This window comes from Leuresthes tenuis, unplaced genomic scaffold (assembly GCF_036924035.1).
Source record: "Leuresthes tenuis unplaced genomic scaffold, fLeuTen1.0.hap1 SCAF_1, whole genome shotgun sequence".
Classification (NCBI taxonomy): domain Eukaryota; kingdom Metazoa; phylum Chordata; class Actinopteri; order Atheriniformes; family Atherinopsidae; genus Leuresthes; species Leuresthes tenuis.
Genome location: NW_027325355.1, coordinates 23,916,292 through 23,932,501, shown reverse-complemented (window position 1 = coordinate 23,932,501; position 16,210 = coordinate 23,916,292). Strand labels below are relative to the sequence as shown.

Here is a 16,210-nt window from a genome sequence, read left to right as displayed (position 1 = left end):
ACTGTTAACTTTGCTTCGATCATGGAAACCAAACTGCATGTTTTTCCAACAAAGACAAAGTTCAATGTCACAGTTATCAAGAACATATTAAGATAGTTCTTTCTTACATTTAGTAGCGTAGGAACAGTTCCATCCATCCATCCATCATCTGCCGCTTATCCGAGGGTCGCGGGGGCAGCAGCTTTAACAGAGAAACCCAGACGTCTCTGTCCCCGGTCACTTCCTCCAGCTCTTTCTAGGGGACCCCGAGGCGTTCCCAGGCCAGCCGAGAGACATTCCCCGGGGTCTCCTCCCAGTGGGACGGGCCCAGAACACCTCCCCAGGGAGGCGTCCAGGAGGCATCCTAACCAGATGCCACCTCATCTGACTCCTCTGAATGCGGAGGAGCAGCGGTTCTACTCCGAGCCCCTCCCGGATGACTGAGCTTCTCACCCTATCTCTGAGGGAGGCCCAGACACCCTGCGGAGGAAACCCATTTCAGCCGCTTGTATTCACGATCTCGTTCTTTCTGTCTCTACCCACAGCTCATGACCACAGGTGAGGATGGGAACGTAGATTGACCAGTAAATCCAGAGCTTTGCCTTCTGGCTCAGCTCCTTCTTCACAGCGACGGGTCGCTGCAGAGCAACACTGCAGACGCTGCACCGATCCGCCGTCAATCTCACGCTCCATTCGTCCCTCACTGTGAACAAGACCCTGAGATACTTGAACTCCTCCACTTGGGGAAGGATCTCATTCCCGACCCGGAGAGAGCGTTCCACCCTCTTCCGGCTGAGAACCATAGTCTCAGATTTGGAGGTGCTGATTCTCATCCCAGCCGCTTCACACTCGGCTGCGAATCGCTCCAGTGAGAGCTGAAGGTCTGACGACGCTAACAGAACCACATCATCCAAATCGGATGCCCTCAACGCCCTGGCTGCACCTAGAAATTCTGTCCATCAAAGTTAGGAACAGAATCTGTGACAAAGGGCAGCCCTGACGGAGTCCAACTCTCACCGGAAACGTATCCGACTTACTGCCGGCAATGTGGACCAAACTCTGGCACCGGTCATACAGAGACCGAACGGCCCCTATCAAGGGGTCCGGCACTCCATATTCCCGGAGCACCCCCCACAGGACTCCACGAGGGACACGGTCGAACGCTTTCTCCAAGTCCACAAAACACATGTAGACTGGTTGGGCGAACTCCCATAAACCCTCCAGGATCCTGCCGAGGGTATAGAGCTGGTCCACTGTTCCACGGCCAGGACGAAAGCCACACTGCATCTCCTGAATCCGAGGCTCGACTATCCGACGGATCCTCCTCTCCAATACCCCCGAATAGACCTTACCAGGGAGGCTGAGGAGTGTGATACCCCTATAGTTGGAACACACCCTCCGGTCCCCCTTTTTAAAGAGGGGGACCACCACCCCGATCTGCCAGTCCAGAGGCACTGTCCCTAATGTCCACGCGATGCTGCAGAGGCCAAGACAGCCCTACAACATCCAGAGCCTTGAGAAACTCAGGACGGACCTCATCCACCCCCGGGGCCTTGCCACCGAGGAGCTTTTTGACCACCTCAGCCCCAGAAATGTGAGGCCCCGTCTCTGAGCTCTCCGACTCTGCCTCCTCCGAGCACGTCTTGGTAGGATTCCTCGAAGTATTCCCCCCACCGACTCACAACGTCCCTAGTTGAGGTCAGCAAAGCCCCATCTCCACCATACAGTGTTGACTGTGAGCCGCTCCCCCCCCCCGAGACGCCGGATGGTGGACCAGAATCTCTTCGAGGCCGTCCAGAAGTCGTTCTCCATGGTCTCACCGAACTCCTCCCAGGCCCGAGTTTTTGCCTCAGCAACCACCGAAGCCGCAGCCTGTTTGGCCTATCAGCTGCTTCCAGGGTCCCACTGGCCAAAAAGGCCCGATAGGACTCCTTCTTCAGCTTGACGGCTTCCCTCACCACTGGTGTCCACCAGCGGGTTCGGGGGTTGCCGCCACGACAGGCACCGACCACCTTACAGCCACAGGAACAGTTCATACATTTATTTATGCCTTTTGTAGGAATTTCACCTCACAAATATTTAAAAGGTAGGTTTGTTTTGCAGCCAGACAGATAATGACATCCATTATGAGAATACAGATTAAACATAAAACAGCCAATCAACTAGAAACATGTTAAAAATCCCTAAATAATTACGATGAAATGATTAAAGTGCTCTGGATTCACAAATTGGGACATATAAGATTAGTCCAAATATTTCCCCATTTGAAATAAACAACAAAACCGCACCAGTGGGATGCAACAGGAGGGTAACAGGAGGGTTGGAAGTGACTTCTGGCTGGAATAATGTCTGTGTACCTAAGTTATTATTCCATATTATCCCGGACAAACAGGCCTTACACACTGAGGTCCAGAGATGGTAAACACACCAGCTGTTCATGTCCATGCAGAAGAGTTGAAAAAGAGATTTGTTTTTGAGTGTAATGAGTCGATAATGCAAGATGACGCACCTCTGTGGGGAGAAATTCTGTTTAGAAATCAGTACCTAAAGAGGCTAAAGTTTTCTTAACAGGGAAATTTAATGGAAATGCATATCAGAGGCCTCCAACTTTAGAGAAGATGTAATTTATAAAAGTACCGCTGTTTCTACTGTACTTATTGTTCTTGTGTTGCAAATGTTCAGTATCAGAAACTAATTACAATAATCCAGATGTGTTATATCCCTATTTATCCCTTTATGTGTTGAGCCCAGTGTGCACAAACAGCACGTGATATTTTCCTTAAACATAGAACATAGACAAGAGTTGAAGGATTGAATTTAAAGGTTGAAATACCCGGATTAGCCACAAGGGGCCACACGTGGGCTTTGAGCCCCTTTTAATTACTTTACTGTTATTACAAAAAGCCTTTAAAACCAACTGGACGTTGCTTCTTTTAGACTCTTATGACACGTGCGGCAGATTTTGATTTTCTTTTCATTGGGCCAATCATAAAATTCCACAAATGCACAAATTCAAAGTTAATGAGATCTAAATAAGTTAAATATCTCCCTATTTGCATACTTTAGCTTCAGATAAACCTTCCTGGTCAGTTTTTAAATTAATCATCTTCGGTTTTTTTATTATATAAAAGGCAGAAATGTATATTTACATGTTTAGTGGTACAACTCCTGCATTACTCTGCATCTCCCACTAAAGGGAAGCAGAGACCGAGAACGGAGCTAACGCTCAGCAGCGTTTCGGAGCTGGTTTGTCCCGAGTTTAATTGTAACTTTGGAGCTTAATGTTACTGAAAGTGATCCGACAGGCAAACCCATTTGTTTTAAACATGAAAAATCTGCTTTTTATTTCCTTATTTGTTCCGGTAATTGACTTTGTTTGCCAGATATGTCAAAGATAAGCACAAACAAAACAAAACACGACAAAAATAGATGGAAACCCCACTTTATTTGGTAATAAAAATAATTATTGCATTAATTAATTATAGTTAATTACGTTAATTAAGAATTAACGGTATTGAGTAACGTCAGATGCCGTTCCCGTCTCTTAGCAACCACCTCCAGGGATCGCTGTTTGTGCGCGCGACGGAGGAAATGTAAACTAAAATTAAACGGACTTTATGAATGAGATTGATTGTGACTTATTTCTATCTTCAAATCTCAACACGAGACAGATGTTTTCCTCGCGGAGAGCGTAGCGCGCGCGGCGCAGTAGCAGCGGCGGAAGCTCTGGCGCGAGGAGAAGTCTCGTGGACTCCACCGACATTGCTAATTAGAGACCAGGTGTGGCTTTTTCACGACTTCGCGATTTCTTCTCTATTTCTCCTCCAGACTGAGAGACATCTTTTTGTCGGGTTTGTCAAGTTGTATTTCTTCAACTTCCGGTCATTATCTTCCAAATAAAACCCGGTTTATTTATGTCATGTACATTTTAACTCAAGTAGGTCATTTGATTTATTTGCTAGCTGATAAATTTAGTTTATTTACAGACATATTGTGTGTTTATTTATTTTCCCACATTATTCTCTCGTACATTCAGTTTACCATCACACGGCTGGAAATGATGACGCGTAATAAGCAGTATTTTAATGTTACTACGGGGACTTTTGGCTTTATCACACGTTTGAATGGGAAGTTAACCCGGGAAGTTCACTTTAAATGTTGTAGAGTATAAATGGCGAACTGTCCAGGTATTAAATCAAATAAAATACAGGAAACAGTCCACTAATGATGCGTTCCACGTGAGCTTAGAAGTCAAAATTTCCGAATTCGTGGTAGGAAAAAAATCACCTGAAATGTCCCCGAAGTTGGATTTCTGACTCAAAAATGGCAAGAACCACACCAGCCCAGACTTAAATGATCCCCAATGGGAAATGGTCCACTTATATATGGACGTTTTAACCTTTTTTAGGTTCTACAAAGCGCTCAACACGTGTTTCTCATGCACTCAGAAGCCCACACGGCGCTTATGATCGTTAATATATAATTTCCATGCAGCATGCAGCTTTTGTTTCTCCACACTGATGAACATATGGGGGGAAATTCTGGGTTCGGTGTCTTGCGCAAGAAGGCTGATCTGCTATCCTGTATTTAACTGTTTATTATTACTGTTTTTTGTCTCAAATGATCAGTTACACACATATTCTGTCCATCCGCTGTCAGATAACAAGTTCCTGTAGTGTTACATGAACAAAATTCAGTGTATTGTGTTGTTATCAGCTTGTATTGCTGTTAATGTAATTTTTTACTGCGTGTATTTGTATGTTTATGTGCAAAACTAAAGAAAAAAACCATCAAAAAAGTCGCACGATGAAAAAACAGGCTTTTATTCTGAAGTGCACACTCCCAATTTCCGGTATTGTCTCACTTACAGTGTGCAATTTAGCGCAGCTGGACCTGAGAAGCAGCCCTCCTCCCCCTGTGTCTGCGGGTCTCTGCCAGTGTGAAAGGCTGCACCTCTCACCCAGGTGGGACATTTTTGGAGCGCCTCGCTGGAACCGCATCCCACCTCCGAGAAGATGACAGACTCGTCACCGCCAGACTCCACCGCCGTCCCGGACCAGGCTGTTGGTGTGGACCCCGCGGCGGTGAACGGGCAGTGCGAGCAGGCGGACTCCCAGCAGCAGGAGCCCCACGCAGAAAGTCACGGAGGGGGTTTCAAGATGGACCAAGAGATGAAGATATCAGAGAGCATAGACGACCGAGGTACCGAGCATGAGAAGTGGGGTTCATGTGGCTGCAGGCAGGGTGCACGGAGCAGAATAATGTTAGTTTATAACGAGGGAAATCTGTCTTCATTTGTGTTTATGCTGCCATAAAATCTTGCCCTTCTTTTTCTAAATGTTGCCCCCAAACTTTAAAATAACTGCAGAGTGAAAGGTTGATTTAATGATAAATATTATATTATATTATTATTCAAATACCTGGTAGAGAGGATGCAAACCTGCATAATGTTAGTGGATTTCCTCTGTTAAGCTTTCAGATATAACTGTGAGGAAACTCCATTTTCTTTCTTGTCCCTTTTCAACAGATTTTGACCTAAAGTATAACTGATTATGCAGAAAAATGCCACCAGCAGCCTCGTTCATGCATGTGTCAGAAGCAACACGACGAGGAACTGTACGGGAGCTTGGATTTACTGGAGATTAGTCAGAGTTGTGTAGAAAATAATCACTACAAACTCAATTAAAAATGAGTGCTGTGAGGTTCATTTTGTGGGTGATTTGACGATCGTTTGCCTGCTCATAAGATGAAATAATGTGTTGGTGTTTACAGCTCGTTCCCCTGATTCAAACTGATCATCTGCTGTTCATAAACCAGTAAAGCAATGACGTGTTTCCATATATGTCTTGTGTAATAGTGTTATGAATTTTCACTAATTATTCCTGGACTTACGATTAAAAACAGCACACTGATAAGTATTGATCCAGTCCTCATTTATTTATATTTTCCTTCCAAGCAGCCAGACTTGCTTGTAACCCTTTAAAGTGGTCTACATTAATAGTTCTCCAGGTTTTCTGAGGGTGTTTCAAAGTTATTCTTTACACATTGGCTGCTTTTTCACTCATTTTCAAGCACAAAAAGGCTCCAAACTCAAGGGATGAACCAGAGTTGTGTCGACACATAACAGACAACTTAGCAAAGAAGCCATTTTAAATTGGATCTTTAGGCACTTTGTCACAAAGACACATCATTTGTTGCCATTTCTTTAGTTGCATCTATAAAAAACAGCAAAGATAACACAGTTTGACAGACAGAAAATAGGATTTCTGCAGCAACAAGGTGATTCCCAAATAGCTATTAGCTGAAAACTTGGCATATCTCAGCATGGTGTGCAGTGTGTCCTTAAAACATTTGAGGAAACTGGACAAGTGGAGGACAAAAGAAGAAGTGTCAGGCCTAAAAAACTATCTACAGCAGATGAACAGGATCTGAAAGTGATGTCCTTAAGAAAGAGGAAAAAATCCAGCTGTGACCTGACAGGACCTGAGAGATGCATCTGGACCTTCAGCTGATCCATCTACTGTTGGCCCAAGCCTCATCAGAAATGGTCTCCATGGAAGGGTGGCTGTCAAGAAGCCGTTCTTAAGGAAGGGAAACAGGGAGAAAAGGCTGAGCTGTGCCAAATGACACAAGAAGTGGACTGAAAATCAGTGGCAACAGGTCTTATGGAGGGATGAATCCTCCCCAGAGCCCGGACCTCAACATTATTGAAGCAGTGTGGGATCATCTGACAGAGAACGGAACAAAAGGCAGCCCACATCCAAAGAAGAGCTTTGGGATGTCCTTCAAGAAGCCTGGAGAACTATTCCTGAAGACTCCTTAAAGAAATGACAGAAAGCTCGTCTCAGAGGGTTCAGGCTGAGTTGGAGGATAAAGGAGCTCAGACCAGATATTCACTTTAAAGCTGTCTTTATCTTCCAGGCTGTATTTACCTTTAAGTTTACACGTACACGGCTGCACCTGCTTCTGGTCTTTCTGGTAATTCCTAAAGTAATGAGGTGTGTCCACAGTACTGTATGCACAGTGTACAGTGTAGTTACAGCATCTCAGGTTCTCCAGTTTTACACGTTTTCTCTGTTTTCCTGTATTTTATTTGTGGAAATATGTGTAAAAGGGAATGAAAAGTGAGTTAAACTGTGTCATTTCTCCCCTGAGTCGTGTTCAAACATTCTGGGTCGCTGTGATGTCGTCTGCAGGCCTTCTGGAGAGCAGCATGCGCCTGAAGCCCCACGAAGCGCAGAGCTACCGCAAGAAAGCTCTGTGGGTGTCCTGGGTGTCCATCATGATCACCATCGTTCTGGCCATCGCTGCTTTCAGTGAGTCGCTCCTCAAAGACTTGTTTGTGCTGAAGGTTTGAAGAGTTTATGCTGTTTGAGCCTTCTGTTGAAGGACAGCTGTGTTTGTTTCCGTCTCAACGTGGAGGCAGCTTGATTAAAGACGAGCTCTCTGAACCAAAGAAGTGAAAAACGAGCTCACTGACAGGACGTTTCTCATGTCTTTGATTCACTCTTCAGTCTCCAACTGCTTGCACTTCACTTAGTTATAAAGCAGGAATATTTAGGACCCTCGCTGGCTGCATTTAGCTTCTTTTCTTGTGGAGGAAAAACAAACACGAGCAGCTGCGTTTGACGCTGTGTTAGATGCAATCGCTCACTGTTTTCATGTGTCTGCCTGTTAAAAAGTCTAATTTGAAGTAGAATTGTCATTATTTGCCTCAGGCTTAATCATCTCTTGACTTTTAAGGTTAATTTTGAGAATTAGAGAGTGAAACATCCTTTGTCTCAACGATCTGTCAGCATGCATGTTACTGTTTATCAGATGCTTTCTCTTCCTCTTTAGCATTAAATGCAGATTAGTGTGGCATGATCAGCTCGCTTGTGGAAGTGTGGCAATACGAGAGCTTCCTGTAGTACCGAGGACCTTTATTGATGGATACTCTGTTATTCTTCATCGTTCTTGAATGCAGCGTCTTCATTAGGCACATTTCTGGAGTCCTGCTCTCCACATGTTGCCTCATAAATGAAACATGGCGCTGCGTCCAGATCAGCTGCAGACAGACAGCAGCAGAAGAAGAAGAGGTGAATGAGGTCAGCACAGCGCCAGTATTACAGTAAACAGTCATCTGACCTGAATCGTCTCATGAAGCCTCACGAAGGAAATCAAAACCACAGACTGGAAGATGACTTGTTGAATTTTTTGGGTCATAATTAGTGAGGCGGCTCAGCAGATTTGAAGGTCAAAGGAGGCGCGTTGTGTTGGAAATCTGTGTTCAGTCTGTGTTGTTTCAGACTTTTCCATCTACTTCCTGTTTTGATAAGGAAACCCTTGCAGAGCACCCTCTGTGTGTCACTCGTGTTTTACACATTCCTCAGTCAAAGACTTTCATTCATCGCAAATTGGAGAATCCGATCTCCGTAATTCTGTTGGAGATGTTCTGTGAGGAAAAAGCTGCTGGATGAACGTTGAATGTTGCTTGGATCCTGTAGCAGCGTTATAGCCATCATGTTTCGCTCTGTGTGGATGATAATACTGCTATTATGCTGGATTTGTCCTTAATATTCTATATTACAGCTGATCACATCATACAGCAGCATGGATTAGAGCCACTGTTGTTTTGTTGTTGCATTGCAGACCGATTCTGGCTGCTCATGTGGAGAAAATCAACATTTATTAGTAACAATCCATCGCTCCTTTTACTCCTTAAACTGTCTAGAACTCCCAAAATCTCTGTGGGAGGCGGAGTGCACTGAATATCAAGTGGAATATGTACACAGTGAATATGAATGAGATACAGTATGTCCTGATGAATCATTTCTGTCCCCGATACCATCATTTAAAACTGAGTTTCTGCCAACTCAGAGTCTCAATCCGATACTTGTAATTCACTTCAACAAACGCTTCACACCAAAAGTATGTTCTATATATATATTTTATACAAATAACCATTTTGAAAATGAAGAAAAGAAAGAATTCGACAAAGTGTTTCATGAATTTTCAATAGTTTTCAAACTAAATGATACAATAAAGTACGAAAAACGAACTTCCTTTGTTCAAATTAAAATTGTGAATATGGTAAAATAAATAGAATTAAAAAAAACATAACATGTTGTTCTTTCGTGCACATATTGGCAGGAGAAGTTTTCTTGTTTTAAAACTTCTAAAAATAGAAAATGTCCTAAAAAAGCTGACAAAAGTGGAGCTTTTCAAACTAAATCACAGTTCAATCAAAATTAAGTTAGAGTTAAATTAAGTTTTGTTCATCCTTACACTTGCAGAAGTAAAACTGACACATTTGAAGCAGAAAAACCTAAACTAAAACCTTAAATTAAAGATATAAGATCAACTGTTGATCATTCCGTAAGGACAGTGAAGGCAGCATTTTATTCCCTGATGACGTTGAACGCAGCATTCTGTTGCTGATTGGCGTCTTCTTCTACGAACATGTCATCCCTGCAGGGAGTCTTCTTCTTCTTCTTCTCTTAAGTCAGTGGTGTTGCTGAGTTGCAGTTGTTTTTTAATGAAAGTAGGTATTCCGTGTGAATATTCTCATTTGCACATAAATATATCTTCTTATTTCTGATATGCTAATTAGCCACGTGCTAATTACGCCGCATTGCACGCAGCTGTCGACATCTGGTTAATCACCCAGAACAGATAAATTATTTAAAATTGATAAAAACGTTTTAATATTTCCAAAATACTGCTGTTAGCGACCTGTTTGCAGCAAACTTCGTGCATTTTTCTGCGAAAGAAACGTATTAAGTTGATGTTTTTGTTAAATTTCTGGTGTTTTTGTGTTATATTGTGCTGCAGGTTGTCCTGTCAAAGTGATTCATTCATTGTAGAACTTTTAATCGCATTTACTTGAGTTAAGTGTGACAGTATCTGCATCAACCAAGACAGACAGACGTTATTAAATCACCACACTCGGAGGCTGTTCATTCATCTTTTATATTTTACGACTTAATACATGAAGGAACACGCAGATATGACATAAAACAGTTTATTTTCTATTAGCTGAACATTCTGGCTTTGTGAAACATACCTAAAATGGTTGTATTTGTTTGGGATCATGAATTTATAAGAATAATCAGTTCTTTTCTTGCTTTTATGACAATGTGAATTCTTTGAGGATATAGATTAGGTTCCAACTTCCTGGTTCTGATCAGCTGTGCAGGAAGGAGCCTCATCACGGACCTGATGTTTCAGCTTCCACCATAAACTTTAACTCAGATGGAGATCCAGACTGTTTTCTGTTCGTTGAGTTGATTCGTCTTCCTGAAGGAAAGTCTGAACTCTCTTTGTTCTGTGATGTATTATCATCCTGGAAATGAGCTCAGCATCATCAAACCTCCTTCTGATTGATGACATTTAAAGAAAAAGTGTCTCAGAGTCCACCTGAACACTCACAGCAGAGGTGATGGCTCCCATCTCCTCTGGTCCTCTCCCTGACATCAGCCCATATCCTCAGTGATGCTGGAAATCAGCTGCTTTTCTTCAGTCACTCGTCTTTCTATGTTTCATTGGACCAAACTAGAGCTCCAGCATCGTCTCCTTGGTGATTCATCTCTGAACATCACTTCCATCCAACCATCCACAGTCCGTGGCTGCTTCTCTTCAGCCGCTGGGAGCTGCTTTTCTTCTCTTTAGGTGTTACTCATGCTTCATATTTGGCTTTTCTGGATGGAAATCCCATTTCATTCCACTCGTTTCTTACAGTTTGCTCACAAACCTCCTGTTTCTTCCTACTTGTTTTTTCATCCCTTTTGTTGTATATCTTCTATTTTCAGACATTTTCCTTTGAGTTTTCTGTCCTGACTCTTGGACGTTTTCCTCGGTTGACCTGCATCTTTCCTTTTTTACAACCTTTCCATTTTATTTGTACTTTGCTCCAAATTTTAAAAGTCAAAGTCAAATTTATTTGTAGCACATTTCATGTACGAAACCATTCAAAGTGCTTTATATAAAATAAAAGCATTGCAGCGGGGAGTGAAAGAAGCATTAAAAATATGTAAAATAATATAAGAGAAAGAAATAAACTAATTAAAATGAATAAAAACAAGCAACAGTCTGGATAAGTTAAAAGATATCGTGCAGATTTCATGCATAGAAACATGAGAATTTTGAAATTAATTAATTGGATTTCATTGGATTATGATTACAATGAATTAAATTCCAATTGGCTTGAATTGGACGATATTATTTAAGTGCCTTGAGATGACAGTTGTTCTAATTTGGCGCTTTATAAATAAAACTGAATTGAATTGAATGGAGAAAAGAACTGTTTTTAACCTGGATTTAAAAATGTCTCCATTTGGTGACAGTTTCATCTCCTCTGGCACTTTGTTCCTCTTGTTTGCAGCATAGCAGCTAAATGCTGCTTCTCCAGGTTCAGTCTGGACTCTGGACTGGACCAGCTGACCCGAGTCCTTGGATCTAAGAGCTCTGCTGGGTTTATATTCTCTGAACATGTCACAGATGTAAACCATCTTTTAAATCTATTCTGTGACTGACTGGAAGCCAGAGTAAAGGTTTTAAAGCTGCTGTGATGTGTTCAGATCTCTCAGTTCTGGTTAAAACTCCAGCAGCAGCGTTTTGGATGAGCTGCAGATGTTTAAAGCTCTTTTTGGGGAGTCCAGTTAAAAGATCCTTACAGTAATCTACTGGAGATGGATGCATGGAAACCCAGCTGACTGAGAACAACCAACATTTGGTCAGAGTCTGAGCTGAATTACCTTCTTGAAGGACTTTTATAATCCTTTCTGTAATTTCCACTCTTTCCAGCTCTGGTTGTTTCCTGTGAATCAGCCAGTTGTAGCAGCTCATTAAGCTCTGCCTGCACCTTCTTTTACTGCAAACTCATTTACATACTTAGACTTGTGCAAGTGTGTGTTTTAGAAATGCAAATTACAAGATGATCCCATCATTTCTTCCTCAGTTTGAATAAAAAGGTGGTGGGTTTTTTTTAGATTAACATTCAGCTGTTACAGGACTTCCATGTGTGGTGATTTCCATCATTTTTACCAGCGATTGGAGCAGAAATGCTACTTAAATATGTTGTCTTCCACTGAGGCCGTGTGGATTATTATCTCATCAGGTTAATTCTATAATGGAGACATTATAAATCAGTTTTTCATGTAATTGTTAACTTATTAACTGTCATAATGGTGACAGTCAGAGTTTGTTTGCTGGTGTTGATAAAGTCTTAGTAGTTAGTTCATTTCCAGGCTGTGTTGCAGGTGAACTGTTAGCAGTTATTTGATGAGTTATTTAGTTATTTCTGATGTTATTTCATTGTCAAATTGATTGTAACTTAAGTTTATCATTGCCACGAACATGACTGATTCATAAGAGAGGGATGTCCTGATGAATAATTTATAATCTCTCTTACTGAAAGAAGAGATCCACTTGCAGAGATTGCTTTAGCTCCTGCTGAGAGTTCAATGAGAAAATCAATAATACTTGCAAGTCTGAAGGCTAAATGCAAAGCAAGAGTCGAGGAAAAATGAGTGTAGAGTAAATACAAGGACTGAGGAGGACTTGGTGAAGATTTAAACCACTTTATTTTAGATTTTTCTTACTTTTTAGTCTTTAAAGGGGTCACTTTTTCCCTTTTCTCTGTTTTTATAGCCCTTTTGTGCTCATTAAAGAGTAATAAAACCAGAGCTTCACTGGCAGGAGTTACTTTATCCCACAGAAAACACCAGAACATCCTCATCAGTCAGCACATTAGTAGTCGAGGGCCTTCATTTATCAGCCATGCTTATGCACAGATGTGTGCAGAATGAACTTTCCCACACAAAATGCAGAATTTACCCATTTATAATTAGGATTGAGTGCGAATATAAGCACAGCTGATCACCTTTACCAAGAATCTAATGATCGAAACTGCAAAGAGAAGCCATGACCATCCACTTATGATCTTTATTTTAACTCAGAGAGCTCGTTAATCTGTTTTAGGCCGGTTTCTGAGCAGATACTGTTTCTCAAAAGAGATCCTGTCAGATTTAGCAGGTATGACAGACTGATCGAGTCATGTGTAAAAAGTACAGGGTGGGGGTCAAAGTTGACCTCGGTGCTGTCGTCCCTCGATTGATTCCAGGCTTCTCTGAGCTGGATTATGTCATCCACGTTGGATGCTGTCATTTCTCTGGGCTCAAATACATTCAGTTCCTCTTCGACAAATTAAAAACAAGCCAAATTCAGACAGAAAACAGCTGTATCTCCAATAACTCTGGCAGTGTTTGTGCCAAAAGCTTTAAGTTGTAGATAAGTCTCGTCTGTGTGCCATGACACGTTATTTGGTATTAAGTTTGAACCATTTCTTGATGATTTCTGATTGAGACGTCTTCTCTGAGCGATAGCTGCTCACGTCCCTTTCTCTGTAAAATATATTGAGGAATAAGTTGGGCACCAAATGTTTATTATGCCACACAGAAAAGCACCGTATTTTCCAGACTATAAGTCGCATCTGTCAAAAAATGTGTCATGAAGAGGAAAAAAACGTGTAAGTTGCACTAATTTGGAAATATTTATTTCACAATCGAACAAAATCCAAGAACAGACCTCGTCCATGTTAATAATACGATCCGGTGACTCGTTGTGTTCAGTTTCCTGCTTTTCAACGAACTCGACCTTAGCTGGGAATCCTGCCGGCGGTTTCTGACGCACCGTGGTGTCCGTGCTCTGATAGAGAGGCGTTAGCGTTGCACAAGAACACCAAGAAGGCTGCAAAGCCATTTATATTCATCTCTTGGTAAAGTACCAGGGTGTGGAGACCTAACTTGACGAGCTCCTCCCGGCAGGACGCTGTTCAAGCATTCGCCTCGTTCCTCCAGCTCTGGCTGCTTGCTTTCATCCCATGATTAGCTTTCTTTGTTTTCTTCATTACAGTATTATTAATCTCTGCTTTTCGCTTGTCCCTCCAAACCTTCTGTCTGCTGCAGGTTTTACTGCCTCCAGTTTTAGTTAATTTCTTCAGTGGTACATGAGCAGCACATGGTTGTCACAACCCTAAAGTGTCCTCTGGCGGCTGCAGATGGAAACGTTTACTCCTTGGTTCATGTCAGTCAGTGTGAATTAACATTTAAAAACATGTTAAATTCTATGTATTTTGATATATAAGTTGCAGGTCGGGCTGTAGCGATACACTAATCTCACGATACGATTCAGCCAACGATTCGATACGATTTAATACACATTTTCTGAAAGATTTTAAAGGGACAGTGTGATTAGACATGAATTGGACGGTGGTCCGTCCTTTGAACCAGAACAACACCACCAGACAAACGGAAACAAGCAAACATGTCACAAACGTATCTTCAGCGTACGCAGACTCATGTTTACGTTGTGAATATTGGATCATCAACCTGCTTGTTTTACTTGCTAAATACCATAAACACAAATCCAAATTCTCTAATTACAAACCATCTTTTTAATTTTTGAGAAGCAGCTAAAACAAAACGACAATCCTTCATTCTATAAACAGAAAAGCCACCAAAACCACTGAGTTATGCACTTTATATAACATTGTTATTAACTAATTTATCACTTTTTTGTATAATGTGACCATCGTGGCATTTTTTTGCATTATGTTAAAGTTCTGTGTTTTCACTAAATGTTACGTCTGACTTTTCAATAAAGTTTGCAAAAAAAAAAATCGATACTTTATCGGGAAACAAAATATCGATATATATCGCTCAGCCCGAGTTGCAGGACCAGCCAAACTATGAAAAAAAGACTTATACTCTGGAAAATACTGTAAATAGCTTTTGGTTGGAACAAACTTAAGTTTATATTCTTCTCTTTCTTGGTCATTATTCCAGGAGGATGTTTTCTTACTATAGATTGTCAATTGAGGACGTTCCTGAATGCAAATGACCGCGAACGAGCATAAGGTTCAGATCACATCACTAATACTCATCCAGTGGTTAGTTTGGCTGCAAATATTTTATAATCCCATGTCAGTTGATCAATGAGGTCTCAGAGGAATATTAAGGGATTTTAAGTGTAAACTTGCTGCGATACACACCGAAAATAAGCTAATGAACACCTAAATTAGCTGGATACGGGCTCCCTCTGGTTAAAAGCTGCACAGGCTACAAAGGGAATGGATGAAAATGATAGAACCATAAAGATGGTGTTGGAATATTAAAGGAAAACAACTAAAATGAGGTACGAGGGACTGTGCTGCTGCTTGATGACGGAAGGGAAGCCACAGCGCTAACGTACCCTGTAAAACATTAGCGTTACTCAAACATGCCAAAGATCAGGCCAAACATATACAGACAAGTGTGGGTTGTGTACATTTCTGCTGTAGGTTGGCAGGTGTGGGTTAAAGTTTAAAGACGCCTCAGTGAGGAAACTGACGTGTTCGTGGGACAATTCGCACCTGAGAAGCATGGCTGCGCTAATGTGGTTCAACTATTTCAGAGGAGCTAAACTGAAGAGCTGAAAATGGAGGTCATGCAGTTTAGAGGAGACGTTGGCTGTGAAACTGATGCTGAAGCTGTTGTCAGGGTTTGGTTTTCGGCTCCAGCTCCTGTTGTTTGTTTGTGCCGCTGAACTGAATGCATGAATGAAAGCGTAATGAATCCTTCTCTGCTGCTTTAACAATGATGTGCATGCTTTGCTAAAACAGCACAGTGAGACAAACGGCTTCAGTCTGCAAGACAGAAGATCAGCAAAACAGACAATTAACCCAGAGAGCATGGCTGATGTTTTATCTTCTGTTCTCCTCGTGTCAAGATGTGACGAGGAGTGAGGATTAGATACACAGGAAACCAGAGACTGACTCGGCTGTGCATACATTTGTGTGAGTTCCTCCCCCGCTGACAGCCACCGAGGTTCCTCTGGAACCAATTAGCCATCACTGGGCTGAGCTTTGACGACCTCAGAGCTGCAGCAGATTCATCCATACAAATTCCTCCTTTCTCCTCCTAATGAGGAGTGGAAGGCAGGAAAAGGGGGACAGATGATCTCCCTCTCTGTGCAACGCTGAAGTCAGGCTTGTGACACAGTTTCTGTCCAAAAGAAATCCTAAAAACTGACAACATGGAGATGAAATGATGGAGGATCTTCAGAGATGGTCGCTGAAATGACTTCGCTGTTGATGTCGCACACAGCTGAACAACATCTGGGGTGCAGAGACGCTCCTTCTCAGTGACATGTCCAGGATTACATCATCATAAGGCCCCCCCCCCTGCAGCCATTACCTTCCTGATACTCCTGC

General features: G+C 42.1%; 2 protein-coding genes and 1 long non-coding RNA gene across 3 annotated transcripts in view; 2 read left to right on the top strand and 1 right to left on the bottom strand.

The window, feature by feature from the left end:
- Positions 1-16,210, bottom strand: part of r3hdm1 (R3H domain containing 1) — a 367,959-nt gene that overhangs the window by 173,223 nt on the left and 178,526 nt on the right. The gene's annotated exons all lie outside the window — the stretch shown is intronic.
- The window catches only part of LOC140276318 (uncharacterized), a 195,955-nt gene that overhangs the window by 153,611 nt on the left and 26,134 nt on the right, over positions 1-16,210 (top strand). The window lies entirely within an intron of this gene.
- Positions 4,862-16,210, top strand: part of LOC140293881 (transmembrane protein 163a) — a 35,499-nt gene continuing 24,150 nt past the window's right edge. Inside the window, exons 1-2 of the mRNA XM_072379563.1 lie at positions 4,862-5,181; positions 7,176-7,295. Coding sequence (XP_072235664.1) covers positions 4,995-5,181; positions 7,176-7,295 — 307 coding nt within the window. The 5' untranslated portion in view covers positions 4,862-4,994. The remainder of the gene's footprint in view (positions 5,182-7,175; positions 7,296-16,210) is intronic.